This window comes from Balaenoptera musculus, chromosome 18, assembly GCF_009873245.2.
Source record: "Balaenoptera musculus isolate JJ_BM4_2016_0621 chromosome 18, mBalMus1.pri.v3, whole genome shotgun sequence".
Lineage (NCBI taxonomy): Eukaryota > Metazoa > Chordata > Mammalia > Artiodactyla > Balaenopteridae > Balaenoptera > Balaenoptera musculus.
In genome coordinates this window covers 78,597,688-78,616,448 of record NC_045802.1, presented here as the reverse complement: position 1 = coordinate 78,616,448, position 18,761 = coordinate 78,597,688, and the positions used below count along the sequence as shown (strand labels likewise).

The following is an 18,761-nucleotide window of genomic DNA, read 5'->3' as shown; positions in this document are numbered from 1 at the left end:
GCTTCACAGACTTTGGGGGCACAGGGTATATCCTGCTGTGGAATCGAACACTGTACTAGGGCCAGCCTGGGCCGGCGAGGGCTTTAACCCGGGTTTCTCAGCCCCGGGAGGAGAGGAAGCCTCAGCCCACCTCTTGTGCCTGGGGTGATGAGGGGCGGGCGCAGGGCACGGAGGGACCCACGCAGGAGGCAGCCCAGCTGTCACCTTTAACCTGACTCGAAAAGGGCGTCCAGTCCCTAGTCCCGGAGGCAGGTTTTATCTTCCAAAATCAGACGCCAGCACCACGTGCCGAGCACTGCAGACGCGACCCACCAGCTACGCGGACGACCTGCCCCACTGCGCACCTTCTCTTTCTTTACTCCTCACAACGGCTCTGCTTAGGCTTGAAGGATCTCTAAAACTCTGTTCAGTCTTCTACCAAGAGAATCCACCTATTCCCAGCCACCCCTAGACAACAGCGTAAGAACATTCAACCAGATCATGAGTAAACTGGGAAGGTAAAGTTGGTAAATCCACGGTCAAAGGGGAGAGATGAGGGCAGGATGGAAATACTAGTCATAGAATTTTGTACCCAAACAAGGATATTTCATCCCCATTATGAAAAGTCATTTGTATTCTTTTAAAATAGTGTTTTTAAAATTAATTTAAAATACTTTTAAAATCAAAGAAGCAACGTGCCGGTTGAACACCATACTAAAAAACGTGATATGCTTCAAAAACTGTAAATATAGACCGGAGAAATAAGATAAAAGAACTCTGACAAAAACAATGCTAGAAAAGAGGGGAGTAGGGGCTCCTGCTTCCTAAGCTGGGGAGAAGGGCAAAGGTAATACTCAATCTTGGTGGTATTTATAGTAAAGCTGTGTCAGATGTCAGCCTTTGAAAACTGATTACAATTTTTTAAAAGTATGAGAAGAAACACTACATACTCACAAAACAAGATAACAGAAAGGACAGTGGCTCAAAAGACTTCTTGACTTCTAAAGTAATTTATCCATCCACTTACTAGGGTTAAATGACACGTTCCTGAAATATATGAGTTTTCAAAGTCTAATTGGAGTTTCTTTCTGTTGATCTGATGTCAGAACAGTAAATTATTATGGTCTCAAAAAAGAAAAGTGAATATCAATTTAAAAATTCATTGTAATTTGAAAGACTGTTCACTAGTTTTAGTCAATCAATCATTACTGATCTTTATAATCACTGAGTTGGGTACTGAAAGCTCGTTAATCACAAAGCTTCCGATTGAGGCAACTTGAATGGGTTTTTTCCTATGATATCAAATGTGACATAAGAGATAGAATATGAAAGAATTTTAAATGTAGCCCATATCAAGGAGAAGTGAGACAGAGCAGCAGATCACACAGGGAAGAAGGGAATGTGAATAGCCAGTTGTGGAAACTCTCTACTGTGGTATCCCACATGACTCTGCCTCACTGTTTTACAGAAAAGTTGAGACGGGGGCACCTGACCACAGAATTCGCTGTCTTACCACAATAACCCACCGCCCAGAAGCACTGGACTAACATAAACTACGGACTTTAGTTAATAACATGTCCATATTGGTTCATTAATTGCAGCAGATATACCACACTCATGCAAAATGTTAATAATAGGGGAAGCTGTGCCTGGGTTGGATGGGTGTATGAGCCTTTCTGTACTATTTACTCAACTTTCTATAAATTTAAAATGATACTGGGCTTCCCTTGTGGCGCAGTGGTTAAGAATCCGCCTGCCAGTGCAGGGGACACGGGTTCGAGCCCTGGTCCAGGAAGATCCCACCTGCCGCAGAGCAGCTAAGCCTGTGCACCACAACTACTGAGCCTGCATTCTAGAGCCCGTGCGCCTAGAGCCCGTGCTCTGCAACAAGAGAAGCCACTGCAGTGAGAAGTCCACACACCGCAGCGAAGAGAAGCCCCCGCTCGCTGCAACTAGAGAAAGCCCGCACGCAGCAACAAAGACCCAGTGCAGCCAAAAAAAAAAAAAAGATACTAAAAACCATTAAGTCTATTCACTATTTTTAAAGAACTCACGGCCATGAGGGAGTGTCCAAGGGATACAGGAGCCAGCTGAAACAGCTCCCAAGAGCCAAGGCTGGAACAATTTGAGCAAGAAAATAAGTGATGCATTATTGCATTATGACCCAAAGTATAAAAATAAATACCCGCAATGCATACTGATATAAGTAAATTGTTGAAAAACAAGCAAATGGGGGAGAATAAACAAATCACCATGCAGAAAAATTTTACATAAATCTGTGTAGGTACCCCACACTTAGGGAAGAGGACCATAACTACCCACTCCCTAGGTGTGGACTGCACAGTGACATTCTTCCAAAGAACAAGAAAGGAAAGAGAAAAGGAGTAACTGTACGAACACCACTGGAGGGCAGCTGACCAAGGTCCACACCAGCAGTGATACGTCCAGTCAATAGACTGCAGCCTCGATGGGATGTGATTAGAATTGTTCTTCACCTCTGTGGACTTAATATTTAATGTAATTTGTGAGTTACTTTGGTTTCAACATACCATCTTAATGTTTTCTCTTGTCCCTCTTGTTCTATGTTCATTTTAATTTCTTTTTTCTCTTTAAGTGGATGAAAAGTTTTTATTGTTTTATATTCTACACTATCATCTATCTAGAGTGAGGGAAAGAGATTGAGTTATTTTAAGGGATTGGCTCACATGAGTGTGGGCATGGCAATTCCACAATCTGCAGGGTGAGCTGTCAGCTGGAGACCCAGGGAATAGCCAATGCTGCAGCTTGAGTCTGAAGGCTGCCTGCTGGCAGAGCTCCCTCATCCTTGGGGAAGGTCAGTCTTTTGTTCTAGTCAGGCCTTCAACTGATTGGATGAGGCCCACCCACGCTACAGAGGGCAATCTGCTTTACTCAAAGCCTACTATTTACATGTTAATCTCATCCCAAAACACACTCACAGAAACACCTAGAACAATGTTTGACCACACACCTGGGCACCACAGCCAGTCAAGGTGACACAAAAGTCACCCTCACAGCATTAAAATCCTGGCGGGGCTGCCACTTGTACCAAGTGGGCCCCCAACCTTGGGCTACTGTAGCTGGAGTGTCACCATTTTCGTTTCCTACCAAGCCCCCTTTAGCTGGTGAGCCATGGTTTTTCACCTCCTGCCCCAAATTGAGCCCACCCCTTCTGGGACCAAAGCCGATGGTCGGGCAGCCACCGTGCACTGGGAGTACCAGGGCTCTCCTGGGTCAAGCTGTGTGGTGGGAACTGGAACAGCCCTGGCAAGACCACAGATGCACGTTTTTCTCCCTAGAAGCTCCATCATTTTTTCAAGACTGAATGCTTTCCAATTTGTGGTCTATCTTTGGTTGATTTCCAGTGCCCTGGCTTGGTTCATCTTGGTAATTTGGTCCAGTTTTTTTCTTTTTTTTTTTTTTTTTTTTTGGTGAAAAGGAGTTGCTTGCATCCTCACCCATCATCTCTGTAAGTCCCTCTGGCTTCACGTATTTTGAGGGTCTGTCATCAGGCACACACGCATTTACAGTTGTGTCTTCCTAAGGAATTGACCCTTTTATCAGCATGAGATGTCCTTCTCTGTCTCTGGACACTCCCTGTCTCCGAGTCTATTTTACCTGATGTTAATGTGGCCACTCCAGCCTTGCTATACTCACTGTTTTCGTGGTATATCTTTTCTCCACCCATTTACTGTTTACCAACTTTTTATATTAAAATATGGCTTAACCTGTAATTAGGTCCTGCTTTTTTCCTTCACTCCTTCTGGCAATCTTGGCCTTTTAATGGAGCGTTTCATCCATTAACACTTGTTGCAGTCATTAGAGTGGTTGGATTTAGGTACACTGTTTTAAAAGTTTGTTTTCTGTTGTCCTCTTTGATTTTTTGTTTCTCTGTCCACTCTTTCACTCCTTCTTTTGGACGACTTGAGTCCTTTGGAATTCTGCTTCACTTGCTGCTGAGAAGAGCCATCCTGATTCTTCAGAAAATGGAGGAAAGGCCAGACTCTGCACACACACACGAGGAGGGGTTTCCTGCTGTGTTTAAGAAAGTTCAGGTGACTTGGGTTTTCACGTTTTACCCAAACGTCTCCATCTCAAACCTCAGGGTCCACTTCTTCTCAATTAACCATCCACCCTTAACAGGAGAGACTTGGCAGGACTGTGTGTTCAACTTGCATCATAACTGGAGTCTGGTCCTCAGTTCTGATGACTTTGCAGGTACAAGAATAAGAGATTTCTTTTAGGGCTGTTATAGACGCCCTCTGATTCTGCCTATGGCTGCGCCTCTAGCTAGAAATGCACGGACCCCAGGTTTCCGCATGTACCCCAGCACAGTCCACCCCATCCTGTGCTCTCTGTAGCCATCATTACCCCTGACCGCAGCAGCTGCTTAATTTCCCCAAGTCTTGCCATCAGCCAGCCCTTTTCCCCAAGTAGCCACACGTGACCATGTAACACATTTTGGTGGTCGAGCCTGCCCCCTTCTCTCGCTCTTGTCTGACTAGTTACCTGGGGCTGGGGGTGGGGAGGTGCCAAACAGCACTCTTATGAAAAGCTGGACAATGTGGCCGGTGTCGACGGTCAGCCACGTGTCGAAAATCATAAAACCCTTGTACTTCTATAAACAGACTTCTCCACCCAAAGTGTAAGTAGAAACAATGATCCTTTAAAAAAAATCATGTACTGTGAAAGCGCTGCTGGGAACCCACCACTCTCACAGCAGGTCAGGGGCCGTCCTGCCCCTCTGCTGGGGACGTCTGGGGGTCGGAGCCGTCCTGACCCTCGAGGACACCTAGGCACGTTTGTGGGTCTGAGCACCGCGAGCAGCAGCGGCTGGGGCGCCTGGTGCCGGAACTTTCCTGGCTGGGCCGCAGTTGTCGGGAGGAACCCTTAAGCCGGCGCACCAGCGGCCCCGAGCGCCCGGAAGAAGCGGGGCATTGTGGGAGGGGCCCGCGTTTCGGCGGGTTCCGTCAAAATGGCGCCCTTCTTGCCGGCGGTGCCCGCGGGCCCTTAGTCTGTGGGGACCCCGGGAGCTCTCGGGGCGCGGGGCGGACGCGGGCGGCCGGGCCTCCGGAGCACGCCGGGCTCGGGGCGGGGCAGGCGAGCGCCGGGGGCTCCGCGGGGCCCCCGCGGGCAGCCCCGGGCTAGGATGGCGACCCCGGACCAGAAGTCGCCGAACGTACTGCTGCAGAACCTGTGCTGCCGGATCCTGGGCAGGAGTGAAGGTAGCGGGGCTGGCCGGGCGGCTGGGAGGCGTCCCCGGGGCTGGCGGGGTCGGGGCTGGCGGGCCTGCGGGCGCTGCAGCCCCCGGGGCGGGGGAAGGAGGCCGGTCCCGGGGCGGCTGAGTCACCGCTGCCCGGCGCGGTGCCGGGGTGCAGCCCGGAGGACGGTCAGCCGCCGCGCGTCCGCCTCCTCCGGCCGCAGGGCCGGGCGGGCGCTCCCGCGCTTATCCGGATGGAGAGCGCGGCGGGCTGGCCCGGGTCACACGCCCGTGACTGCGCGGGGGCGACGCCGCGGAGGGGGTCCGGGTGGTGGAGCCACACAGTTTCCCCTTAACGTTAGCAAAGGAGCGGATTTGAGGATGATGCCAAGGTGCCTATGACGGTTACCTGCCACGTTTTCCTTCGATGAAGGGCTGAGGGTTGCTTTTGATGTAAAACCATTTCTGAAGGGTTCACATGGCGAGTCCTGCTACCAGACCAGTCCCGTGCAGTAGGTCAAGCCATTGTGCAGTCCTGGAACCGTAAAATACGGCACAGTTTGTCGTCTCTCGATGTTTGTTTTGGCGGGAGGGAGGGGGGAAGAGGGGATGCACTACGAAGGGATCTTTTGGGTAATTGAAGCAACTGGGTTACTTATTCCTTGAGCACCATAATGTGGGAAAGGAAGTGTGCAGTTTTTACAGGAAGACTTAAGACAAAATTAAAGAATTGAGACTGCATTTTGACCTTTCATGATTCTGGACAATTAGCGTACATAATTTATTTGATGGTCTTAGGAGCAAAAAGATGAGTTTTCTTTGGTCAGTTTGTTAAATGACACTGACTTTACACGGTTCTTGCTCCAGTTTATGAAGTTTCACTCTTTTCCTTTGTTCATCTAAGAAATCTTTGGGCTCCCCCCACCTCCAGGCACTGTGCTAGGCGCTGGTGATGCAGAGGTAGAGAGACAGGTAATTCCTCTCATAGATGCTACATTCTAGTGGAGGATATGTGATAAAATCAGTAAACTTAGAGGCTTCCCTGGCGGTCCAGTGGTTAAGACTCATGCTTCCAATGCAGGGACGCAAGTTTGATCCCTGGTCGGGGAAACTAAGATCCCACCATGCGGCGCAGCCAAAAAGTTAAATAAATAAATAAATAAAAATTAAAGACAAGAAGATTTTCTCTCATTGTTAGAGTGGAAGAAACGTTACTTATTAAAAAAAAAAAACAGTAAACTTATAATGTTGTTTAGTGGTGCTGTGATGAAAAATAAAGTAGGGTAAAGGGATTTTTTTTTTAAATTTACAAGTTATTAGACTAGATTTAATCTTTTTTTAAAAATTAATTTATTTTTGGCTGCGTTGGGTCTTCATTGCTGCAAGAGGGGCTGCTCTTTGTTACGGTGCATGGGCTTCTCATTGCAGTGGCTTCTCTTGTTGCAGAGCACGGGCTCTAGGTGCACGGGCTACAGTAGTTGTGGCACGTGGGCTTCAGTAGTTGCAGCACGCGGGCTCAGTAGTTGTGGCTCACGGGCTCTAGAGTGCAGGCTCAGTAGTTGTGGCTCATGGGCTTCAGCGGGCTCAGTAGCTGTGGCTTGTGGGCTCTAGAGCACAGGCTTAGTAGTTGTGGTGCATGGGCTTAGTTGATCCGCGGCACGTGGGATCTTCCCGGACCAGGGGTCGAACCCGTGTCCCCTGCATTGGCAGACGGATTCTTAACCACTGCGCCACCAGGGAAGCCCAGGGTAAAGGGATATTGAGGGAAAGCTGAGGATACCTAAACAGAGACCTGGGTGGAGAGAGGGAGGGACCCTGGCACACCTGGGCCAAGGTCTTGAGGAGGGGGGGCCTGGCTGTTTTGTTTTTATCTCCAGCTCTTCTGTGTGTGTCTGAGTTGCCTTTCTGATTTGACGTTCCTGATCATAGGAGACACCAGGGAACTGAGATGGTTGGTCATGATTCACTCATGTTAAAGTCAGGGTTTGCATTACATCCGTGGGCCCTCGGTTTTCCTCCAGGGATAAACCACACATTCATCCGTTTCCATTGTCACAACTAGGCTTTGAAGACCATTCATTCATTGCGAGGTGTCATCATGTTTCTCAAATTTTTTTTTAACATTTGAGGCTCCTTTTGATTGACTTAGTTTCACCCATTCCAGGAGGTTGAAAAACTTTTCAGAAAGTTCTGCACCATCCTCTCGCTCCATGTAGAATTGTGTCTAAATTAAGAGTAAATTGGCTCCTGTACACCTTAAACTTATACAGTGATGTATATCAGTTATATCTCAATAAAACTGGAAGGAAAAAAAAAGTAAATAAGCTGTCTGTGAGATCCTGAGGGGTCCTCTCAGAGTAAAATATATCATAAACTCCACTAAAACGATGCTGTGTTCTGTTCTGGACAGCTAGGATTGCCAAACAGTTGTATTCGTAATTCCAAATTATGCTACTACTTACCGAAGAATATATGTCTTTTATAGCTTGCCTTGTTCTGTTTTAATTTATTCTTCCTTAGTGAACAAAGGAGCAATGTTATTGCTGCCTTTACAGTGTTTGAGATTTAAAAAAAATTTCTTTTCATTGGTGGGTATTTTATCTGTTAACTTAGTAGAACATTTGATTAACTACATTTTCTAGTGATGTTACAAACAATTGGCCTTACCCTTTTATAATATATTGCTTTTTTAATACTGTGAAATTGAAGCATAATAGACACTTGTTACTTTTAATGTGAATTTCATATGAATCAATTTTTCATAAAGTTTTTTTTTTTTTAATTTGTAGTTAGCTTCAAGGGACCTTCAGAAGCAAAGCACCTAGCTATAATGATGCTTGACACTTTTATAAAGTTAGTGTAACCATTATTTCCCACCTTTTCCAGCTTATAACACTTGTGAATTTGTTTGAAACACACAGTGCCAGTCAGTGAGGGGAGAATTCTCTCTCCACATCCTTGAGCCTCTCCTGGAGAACATTTTACTTATTATTATATCTTTGGATAGTCATTATTTCTGTCTTTGGAAACAGTGTACTTGATGTTATAGTGTTTCAGCTCTGCCAGAGGCAACATTCCTTTTCATACTTTGTAATCCTCTTTCTAACTAGAGATTAAGAAGGAATACAGGAGTTTTTTGTTAGGTACGTGTTTTAGCGCAAATGGTTAGGTAGGACTACAGTAGCCCACATACTGAGGTCAGACGATGGCCCTGACTGGGAATGGCCATGTGAGGGCAGCGTGAGCCATGGTGCAGGCCGGGAAAGGATGTCGTCTTGGTGGTCTGTGGACCACAAGTGGTGTTGCTGTGGGTTTTATGATTTTTGAAAATTGTGAAGAGTTCTTGATGAAGTTCCAAACAAAGTGTAGTCTTTACCTTGGGAAAATCAATGTATATTAAATATACATCAAAACATATTATGTGGGGGAAAAAAACCTTATTATGTGTATGTTAAAATGTACACTAAATGTTTATTAATGTGTATATTGAAATTTTAAAGGTTTAGGCTTCATTTGAAAATTGTACCTAATGGGTTTATTATTGCTATTTTAAAATGAATTAGTATTTAAAAATGATCATGGTTTATGTTTCTAATACAGTAAATATAGATTAATGTAACCCACATAAATAAAAAACTTTTAGGGGTCCTCAATCTTAAAAGTGTTAAGGGGGCTTGAGACCAAAAAGTTTGAGAACCACAAACTAGAGCAATGATTTTTATTTTGTTTTTGTTTTAGAGCATTGCTTTTCAACTAGTGCTGTGATCAGAGTCATCTGTGATCTCACGAGAACCTGATAACACTGGCTGCTTTGGGGAGAGGAGCTGGTGGCCAGACAGTAGTGGAGGGGGAAGACTTTTTACTGTATGCAGTGTTACGTCTTTTCATTTTGAATTCTCTAAATGTGGCACTTATTCACAACTAATATTGTGGGCCCCATCTCCAGAGATACTGGTCCTGGTGGTGTCTGCTGGAGCTTGGCGTCTGGAACACAGTCATTCTGACCTGTGTCTGGGGTGGGGATTGCTGGTTCAGGTTACTGACCTGTTGGCCTGTCCTTTACGAAAGCAGTGCCACGTGTGCACAAGCCCACAGGTAGAGGAGGTGCAGGAAGGCAGAAACTTACGACTTGGACAGTTTGTCCTCGGTCAGTTTCTGAAACTCTGGGAAGCACACGCCTGTAGAGTTTTTGTAATTCCTGGGGACTCGCTTATTTTTGTGTACCTTGAAGTTCAGTGGTTGTCTCTTACCTGACCGTGTGGATGAGGACCCTTCTGGGATGCAGAGGCAGCTGTCTTCCATCTGAAACCTCTTGGGCCCACACCTGCGTGCTCTCTGGGCCTTCATGTGTCAGGTTGAGATCCTGTGGTCCCACGGTGTCGCTGGCCCTGGCTTTGCACCCCCTCCCAGTTTCTCTCCCACCCTGCAGCCAGAGGGTCATTTCTAGAAAACAGTTTAATCAGATCTGTTGAAGGCTGATTTTGTTCCCTGTCTGTAAGCTACAGGATGAAGACCACATTATCTTGCTTGAGGTTAAAAACTAGGGGTGCTCTGTTGAGTTGTAATTTTGATGGCTATGCTAGACACAATGTACATTTAAATGGCATTTTCGGGTTGATAATAATAAAGATAGCTAACGTTTGTTGAGTCCTTGCTATGTGCCAGATACCCTGCTTACCCTCTGGGAGGTTGCAGTGGTTATTAGTGACCTCATTTTATAGGTGAGGCCCCTGAGACCCGGAGAGGTGAAGTAGCTGGCTCGCCGTCGTCCGGCTGGTGACGTGCAGGGCCACGACGTGCAGGGCCACGACGGGCGCCCAGGGCTCTGATTCCGGAGCCTCTTGCCTTGAACTCACTCCCTCCCGCTGCTGTGTCTCTGTGCTGAGTAGCGGCGGGAGGGGCGCGGCCCCGCCTGCGGGCTGGGCTCTCACCTGCTTGCGGGAAAGCGTGTGTCAGCGGCGCACAGCGGCCCTCTGGCCCTCGTCAGACAGTAAATCCTTGAATTCACTGGTGCCATTTCTTCTCAGAGAAATGTCCTCAGAGGCTTGGCGGGGGGTCTCCCCCTTCCCGCTCCTGATAACCAACCGCCCACGCCTCGCACATGCCCAGAGCAGATTGGAGACGAGAGTACTCTGGTACTTTGTGGCCAAAAATTTGAATGCTCCTATTTTTAGTCTTGGGTTAAGCCAGATCCTCACAGAGCTGCCGTGTGGACCTCCTTGTCTGGGACTCTTGGTGGAATGAGTTTGGCTTTGATGATTTGGATTTTAGAATCCAGTGTCATTGGCCTCCTTTGAGGAACAGTGTCCTGAGTAGGCCTGTGAATCCCACTACTGTGTCCTTTCCACCTGGTTCTCTGGCTTTTCACCTGGCAGGCTCCTACCCGTCTCAGAGGTCGCTTCCTCAGAGAGGCCTTGCTCAACCAGCGTGTTTCATGAAGTCTTCCCTGTTATTTGCCATTGTAATGTCCTGCTTATTTCTCAGTAGCTCTTGTCACAGTCTGATTACCTTGTGTATTATTTGCCTCATTTTTTTGTATTCTCACTAAGGCTGCCTTGTTAGCCACTGTCTCTTGTCTCTTCTGTTCTTAGGGCCTGTACTGTTTGGCATGTAGTAGGTACTTTGGAATTATTCATTGAATTACTGACTGAGTTTACTTTAAAAATTGAATGATGTTTTGGGAGTGTTAAAGGAGAAATTTGTAGTTGACATTGCTTGATATTTTGCATTTTAATCTTTGATGATAGTCATTATTAAATGATGGTCATTATTGATAGTCATTATTGATATCATATTGATGATTGTCATTATTAAAGAAAGAATAACGGCCTCTGCTAATTTCTTTCATAGTCTGCATCCTATGCATCTACCTTTGCAGCACAGGATAGGTAGATCTGGTTTAAGAAATAGCTGATGGGTTTTTCAGATATTTTATCATCCACAAGAAAGATAGACTGCAAATTTGGCTGGCAGGCAGATAGGGAAACTGCAGTGTGGCTGCAGAGGCGGGAGGGATGCGACAGACACGCAGAGGTGTGGAGAAGGTGTGAAGACAAGGACGAGGAGGTGTGTCTGGTACTGAGGAGGTTTGCATTTTGGGCAGGAGGAAATTCAAAAGTTTATGAAACTTTTAGAGTGGGGATTTTTGTGTGACGTCCTTGGGTATGTTGTTAACGAACTGTTGTTTGTAGAACTCAGGATCGTGGTAATCTAAAAATAATTTTTAACTAAAATAGTTATACAAGCACTCCTTTTAAATAAGAGATGTTCAGTGACACTTAATGTTTATAAAATTAATGTATAGTTGGTGTAGAAAATTTTTAAAGTGTGGGAAAACATGAGGAAGAAGATCTCCCCTCTAATCCTGTGACTCCACAGAAACAGTTTGAGTTACTTCTTTTTGCTCCTTTCCCCCATGTATACACTCACCTTCTGTGTTGTGGTGCAGTGGTGTTTAAGGAAGACTCCGCACGTGCGTGTGTGTGTACATGTGTGCGTGTGTGTGCGTGTGTACGTGTGCTGGAGGTGGGAAGGCGGTCTGAGGAGCTGGGGGGGGGAGGGTGTGTCAGGGTTCTCAGCTGGACGTGAGTGAGGCGTCCTCAAGGAAGGGCAGGACCGCGGAGCATGGCTGGTGTGTCGTGAGCTGGGCCAGGAGAGCAAGGGGCAGGTGGCAAGGGGCCCAGTGCTGTAGGCCTTCCTCAGGATCAGCCTGATTGCGTGTGGGTCATTTACTCCAGGGGCAAAAGGAGGAGTAGGTCACCAGCTACTCGGGAGACTTGTTGAGCTGGGCTCGTGGCTATGGAGTGATCGTAGTGGGACACACTTGTAGAAGTCGAGTCAGCAGCGTTTACTGATCTGCCTTGTTTTCTTTGCTCTTGTAGGTTTATGCCTTAAAAAAAAAAGATCCCCTTTTCTCAGTTTAGTGGGTTTTTGAAGGGCGTGGAGGCGCATGTCTGTGTTTAAGCCATCCTCTTTACCTGGAAGTGCACACACGGTTCATAAGTTATTGCCCGTTTTGGTTGCTCGTGGCCACTCCTGGCGTGTGTGTGCACGTGAGCCCTGGCGCTCCTTGTAGGCTCTGCTGAGCAGGTGCCATGGTTGCGCTGGCACTTTTCCTGCTCCTTTTTTTAGGTTTATCAGTCCAATCTGTTTTCTGTCTCCTAGGAGTTTTCAGACTTTCTGTTGCTGTCTCCCTCTCTTTGTCTGTAAAACTGTCATTCTGCTCATGTAGTCGTTCATCCTGCCTCTTTGTGGCTCTTCCGTCCTCTCAGTTAAGCCCTGGGGAAGGTGGACAGTAGATGCACCTGCCCAGTGCACTGTGTTGAACCGGAAGCCTCGGGGGATCGCGACGTAAAGTGATGGTGATAAGTTGCATCCTTTTATTTACCTTTCAGCCGATGTGGCCCAGCAGTTCCAGTATGCCGTGCGAGTTATTGGCAGCAACTTTGCCCCAACTGTTGAAAGAGATGAATTTCTAGTAGCTGAAAAAATCAAGAAAGAACGTATGTATTTTTCTTAAGTGTTATCATGTGTTGCATTCTTAAACTTGTCAAAGCTTAAGTTTATACACACACACACACACACACACAGAGATATATACTTGTGTCTTTCTTTACATATGTATGTACTTCTTTGTATGTGTACGTATATATGTAGTTCCCAAGCACATTTTAGTTATAGGTACTATTACAAATATATAAAAATATATATTAAAAATAAGGACAAGAACATAGTGGAAGGGGGTTGTTTTAAATACTATTATAACAACATAATGTGGGTTAAGAATGTGAGGAAGATAAAAGGACTTCATATAACTTGCTGCTTATCTTGTGATTCGCAGTGTTTAATCTTATGCACCCTTTGACCAGATAACAGAGGGTATTATCTTGGCAGTTAAAACAACTCAGTGAGTCAACTTGCAGTACTTTAGAGCTTGCCGTTGAATGTTGTAATTCTGAGATGGTCCTGAAAGCTTTCATGCACAGTGTTACCTTGGAGAAGGAAGCTCTCCACGTATTAGCCCCCGGTTAGGGATGGTTGTCCGACTGTGCGTCCCCGGAGCATCTGAGGGGGGGGCTCTGAGCACCAGGACCCGCTTGTGAGAGCTGCCCGTCCCGGTCGGAGGGTGGTTCTTCTCCAGGGGCCGGGTCCCCTTTCCTCACAGTTCTCCAGACTCAAGAGCCTGGCCCCAGCCACCTAAGCAGCAGCCTGGCACCTGAGAAAGCAGGTGCGTTCTCCCTGCGGGCCCGGCTCTTAACCCGCCCAGGTGAAACGGGCTGTCGCAAGTGGTAATGCCACCTTCTCGACGGTAGTTCCTCATGGCACCGTTTCCCACCTCAGCTGTTGCCTTATTAACTGTTTGGCCGGGGCTCTGTGTGGACGTCCTGTTGCAGAGCTGGGTACCCGAGCTGGGAAGTGGCGGCTGCGGGTAGGGTTGGGACCCTGGTGTGTGAGCGGCTGGGTCTGGGGGCGGCTCGCTGAGCCGCGCAGGACTGGCATGATTCCGATCTTGGGGTTCCCTGGCATGTAGGTACCGTGTAAGGTGGGGGGACGGACTGTTTATCATAGTGTGAAGACTCATTTTCCTTTCTTGTCTGTAAAACTGAACCTGAGAACATTGCGCTCGCTTCTTGACCCCTGATGATTGTTACACTTTAGGTCATTAGTGAGGACCCCAACTGCTAGGCACTGCATTGAACAGACCTTTATGCCCTTTGTGAACGTACAGACCCAGGCCCGCTGGTGAGAGCGCTACACGTACTTGGAGTGGCTGACGGTAGTTTGTCCTCAGAGTCACAGGACTGGCGGCCACGTTGTTGAGTGGGTCCTGAAGGATCTTTTTTTAAGGAGAAAACTGTAACCGTGTGCAGTTTATTGTTCTGTGTAGTCTCTGTACCTTTGAAATGAGGCTTGCTGTGTAGACACAGTGCGTCTCTTCTGCCCGTTATCACCTGGTGTCCGCGGCTGCTCCTGGGCCCCCAGCCCGAGTCCCCAGCCCTGACGTGGCCCAGCTGTGGTTGAGGTGTCAGTGATGGTCCATGGAGTGGTCACCAGTGATCTATCATCTGGTGACCTATGAAAGATGACCTATCATCTTTCATTCATTCTTAGACATAGTTTTTACATTTTAATATTTTTGAAATCTGGTAATTGTTTTTGGTATATTAGATTAGTTGGGGTATGGTAGTTCTGCCCTCTGGAATAGCACAAAAATGTTAACTTGCCATTTTATATGGCTGGCTTCAGATATAAAATGCTAGTATGTTTTATATTGACACAAATTGCAAAACTCATCGTGTGTGACAAAATTTCACACCTATTGGTTTCTTCATTTTTCACATTGGTAAGTGAGGTACATTGTAACTCAAGGCTTGTTTTGCTTTATTTAGTCGTCTATTAGATAAAACATCATTTTTTGGGTGAATATTCTGTGTTCATTTTTATTAGTATTATTTACTATATTTTATTGTCCTGTGACTTTTATATCTGAGTTAGCATTAGTCCCATTCTGTAGAAATAACATGTAAAAGTAAATTATATTGAATTTTTAACTGCATTCATTTTGTTGAATGCATTTTGTAATAATGCATTTTAAAGAGAGCTTTACCGTTCTGCACAGGAAGACTTGGGGGTACAGCTTTGATTAGGATGAAGCGGCCTCTGGTATGTCCATACGAGACATACTGGGCCATATGATCAGTACATGATACGGGGACCCTTTCCTAGGTGATGAATACGAAAAGGTATTGGCTGTCAAGTCAGTCATTGTCTTTCTAGAGAAGAATTCGAACATTTAAACTAAGTGAGCTTGGCGGATGAGATTTTAAGAAAGCAGTCCTGCTACGCTGGGGTAAACAGACGCAGAGGTTCCTTGGAGAACAGTGAGGCTGTAAGTCAGCTTCTGAGGGGGGTGCTTTTCTCTCAGCCGTAACGGGATTCCTTGGAGAGGCACCCGTGCACGGGTGGTGCGTGCAGCGTGGTGGACGTGGGTGAGCGTCTCCTCCCAGGCCCACGTCCTCCTTCACGGAGCTGCGCGGCGAGTGAGCTTCTCGTTGTTTCCCTTGGCTTCTAGAGAATGGGCTGTGGCTGTGAGCCCTGGGGACACACAGGCATGGAACGAATTCCTGGGTGAAGATTAGCCCCTTAGCTGTTTCGATTTCGATTTTGAAACAGTAACTGACTCTTACATCTTACACCAAAGCACGATGAAGCATTGCCGTATATATTAACAAAAATGCTTAGAAGGTGTGGTTTTAAGTCACACTGTCATGAATGGGGTACTTCTTTGTTATTGCCTTTTGCAGTTAGGATCCCAAAGATGTTTTCACTTCCCATCCCTCCCTCCAGGTGGCCTTTATTAAACTCGTGGTACTTTGCCTCACTGGGCCGTTTGTTACTATTTATAGATAGGATCTAAAAAAATCCCATCATTTCTGTTACTGTAGCTAATTTTCACATAAACTCTTTGATTGCAGCCTAATTTTGTCCATATTTTACAAATCTCAGATCCAATGACTTGACGAAATTTATGGAGCTGAAGTGACGTGGCCTAGTTATTTTGATTCTTAAGCTCAAGGTTCGTTGCAGACGTCAGAGTTATCCATTACTGTGGGTGAAATAGTATCATAAGAATAAACTTCGGTGTGTGTCATTGACATGCTCATTTTCTGACTTTCCAGTTACCCGACAGAGAAGAGAAGCAGATGCTGCATTATTTTCAGAACTCCACAGGAAACTTCACTCACAGGTACCACGCACGTGTCTGAAAGCTGCTCTGCCGTTGGCGAGGCAGTTAATGTGGCTGGGAGCACGTGGTCACCTTCTCTGTGTTGGGTAGTGGCTTTCAACTCTAGATAGTGTTTGCTTTTCAAAGACGTTCGGTGTTAGAAGTAGATTCTAGCTGGGTTGAATGTGAAATTGCTTATAAAGATGAATGAAGCTATAGTGAGAAAGCGGATCAGACTTCCTGGGCAGTGAGCGTGTCACCGAAGCCTTAGTTACGTCCCTGGGAGGAAGCACATCAGCAGGAGCTTTGACGTGTCTACACACGACAGCAGGGGCTTAGCTTGTTGGTGCATCTCACTGTTCATCAGGTGCAATTCCTGCTGTTACTGTGAATAAATTACAGTAAATTACTGTCACAGTAAATAAATAAAAAATTGATTTGAACATTTTGTGCTTGGATGTTGATACTTGCACATGAGTGGTTTTTCTAACCTGTTATTTTTATAAAAGACTCTGCTGGCCTTTACTCCAGTAAACTAACTGAATCCTAGGGGGAGATTTTTGTGATTCAGACTATAAAGGAAGCTAGACAGCTAGGTAGCCGTCTCCCTTCTCTTACAGAGAAGAAAGTGAAATCCTGAGAAGTTTACTGCTTTGCTCAGCAAATACTCGGTTAGTCTCACGATGGTGAAATCACGGAGCAGTGCCCGATGCTGCCAGTAGTAGAACTTGTGGTTCTTTCAAGTCTTCCTCTTTGTTCGTCTGTGGTACCCCTAAAGAGAAGCCTAACCTTATTTGCTGACCTTTTTGATTCCTTAATTCAATTGGATTTACTTGGATTCACTGCTTTAAGTATGTTTTTCCATCTTTATGATATTTATGAAGTTAAGAAATGACCTTGCAAGAGATATGATTTAAAAAAAAAACCTTTCAATATGAATATAATCTAACATTAAATTATAAAATCAAAAAAAAAAAAGAGGAACCTTTTTTTGTACTGTCGTTTCCAGGCAGATAGTTTCAAACTGCTGTATTATTTGGTTTTCTTAATCTTTCTCTATTTTTAAAAACAACTTCACTTGTGCATTGAAAATTACCAAGATCTGCTTATCAGATGTCACATTCCCGAGATGCTTATTAGCCTTACTGAGATCCCCAAAGGGAGATTTCATCAGTAAGAGCTGTTATGTCTGTTAACACTGGCCATTAGGTGAAAACATATTTAGGGAGTTTCTAATTTAAGTGGCTGTTTTCCACAGTTCAGTTTGGAGCACCAAATGCTTATTCCTAAAGCAGCGATGTTTTACATGGTAGCCGTCTTCCTAGGGCTGGAGGCCGAAGCATGAGGGAAGGTGTTAGCGAGCGGCGGGAGCCGTTCCTTCTTGTTGCTGAAACGTCTGCTTCTTTGGAACCACAGCCGTGGTCGGTGTTTTGTCCTCCCTCCCGCCCATCAGGGCCTTCCAGCAGTGTGCCCGTGGGCACCAGGGCAGGTCCGAGGGGCCCTTGGCCATTTGCCACTGTGTCCTTAGACCCCAGGCGGGAGTCAGGGAGCAGAGGCGTGGGCAGGGTGTCCTGGGCCAGAAGCTGGACCGTGGCTGGCGGGGCAGAGCTGAGGACGAGGAGGGGCTGCGGGCGGGCGGAGGAAGGCGGGGCTGTGCGAGAGGAGCGGGGGGCCTCAGGAGGGGTGGGCTGGGGTGCGCGCCGGTCTCAATAACTGTGCGTGCAACGCTTGTCCCGATGCTCCTCCAGAGCTCACGGGGCCCTGATACGTGTTTCCACATGTAAAATTCAGTGTGTGCACAGCGTTCAACGTTTTATGTCTGAATTGAGGTCCTTTCAGTTTCAAAGTCTAAGACAACAGGGTCTGAAGTGGTTTAGAATCATCTGAAACGTGTGCTGGGGAGTTGTTGATCCTGGTGGTCCCACCAGCTCTGTTCTCTCCCCCTTTCTGCTGCTTTGGGCTCCGGGGGGCTGACGGGTGTGGATTGCAGCCCCTAGGCTCCCTTGCTTCTGGCTGGCTTCCCCTGGAACAGGCAGCGTAGGGAAGAGTGAGCCCCTCCTGCCGCGCTGCGGGGACACATGTCTCTGTTTCTGAGAGACGCACGTCTCCTCGGGGGGTCCTCTCGTGAGCCTGGGCCACTGAGCGATCCTCCTGTGTCTGGAAGGGCGGTTCATGAAACCAAAGTGTATTTGCCCGAACGTCTGCTTCCCTCTGGGCTGAGGCCTCGGTCAGGGCCGGCCTCTTCCTTCCTTGCTGTTGTCCCAGCTGGGGAGTTTGCTGTTTCTGAAAAATTCTGTGTGACTCAATTACATACCTAGAATGAGCTTGTTCTTTAAAGAAACTTTCTAGGAACATTTTGTACATATAATGAAGAACTTGTGCAACGTGAGTAACCGTCCCATAATTTGTTTTGTAAATAAAGTATTTATAGTTTCTAGCCGATGCATGGGAAAGGTAGGAATACAGGAATAGAGTGCAATGCGCTGTAAGTTTGGGATAACACGTATGGAGGGTGGGCTGCTTGCTGTGAACGGTTGTGAATCGGGGGGAGTGATACACGTTTGGAGATTAATGAAATCATCCTGATTACCTTACATAGAAGCCTAGGGGCAGTTATCCTGACATCTAAGTGCTTCAGAACCTTGAGCTTCCCAAGAATGCATGATGCTGAGACCTACGTCTTATACTTTGGAATTATTTTCTTTTTTCCTAATACTCTTGTTTTACGGCTCAAATTGGACTTAAGGCGGGGAAAGCATTCACGCATTTTGTGATGGCATTATTCTTATAATCAGCTGTGTTTGGGAAGTTGGTTATTATAAGAATTATTTCAGGGAG

At 46.5% G+C, this 18,761-nt stretch overlaps 1 protein-coding gene across 2 annotated transcripts in view; it reads left to right on the top strand.

The window, feature by feature from the left end:
• The first annotated feature begins 4,954 nt into the window (after positions 1-4,954).
• Positions 4,955-18,761, top strand: part of TUBGCP3 (tubulin gamma complex associated protein 3) — a 60,100-nt gene continuing 46,293 nt past the window's right edge. For both annotated transcript variants that reach the window (XM_036831566.1, XM_036831565.1), the window contains exons 1-3: positions 4,955-5,222; positions 12,592-12,699; positions 15,877-15,944. In XM_036831566.1, the coding sequence (XP_036687461.1) occupies positions 5,147-5,222; positions 12,592-12,699; positions 15,877-15,944 (252 nt within the window). In that variant the 5' untranslated portion in view covers positions 4,955-5,146. The remainder of the gene's footprint in view (positions 5,223-12,591; positions 12,700-15,876; positions 15,945-18,761) is intronic.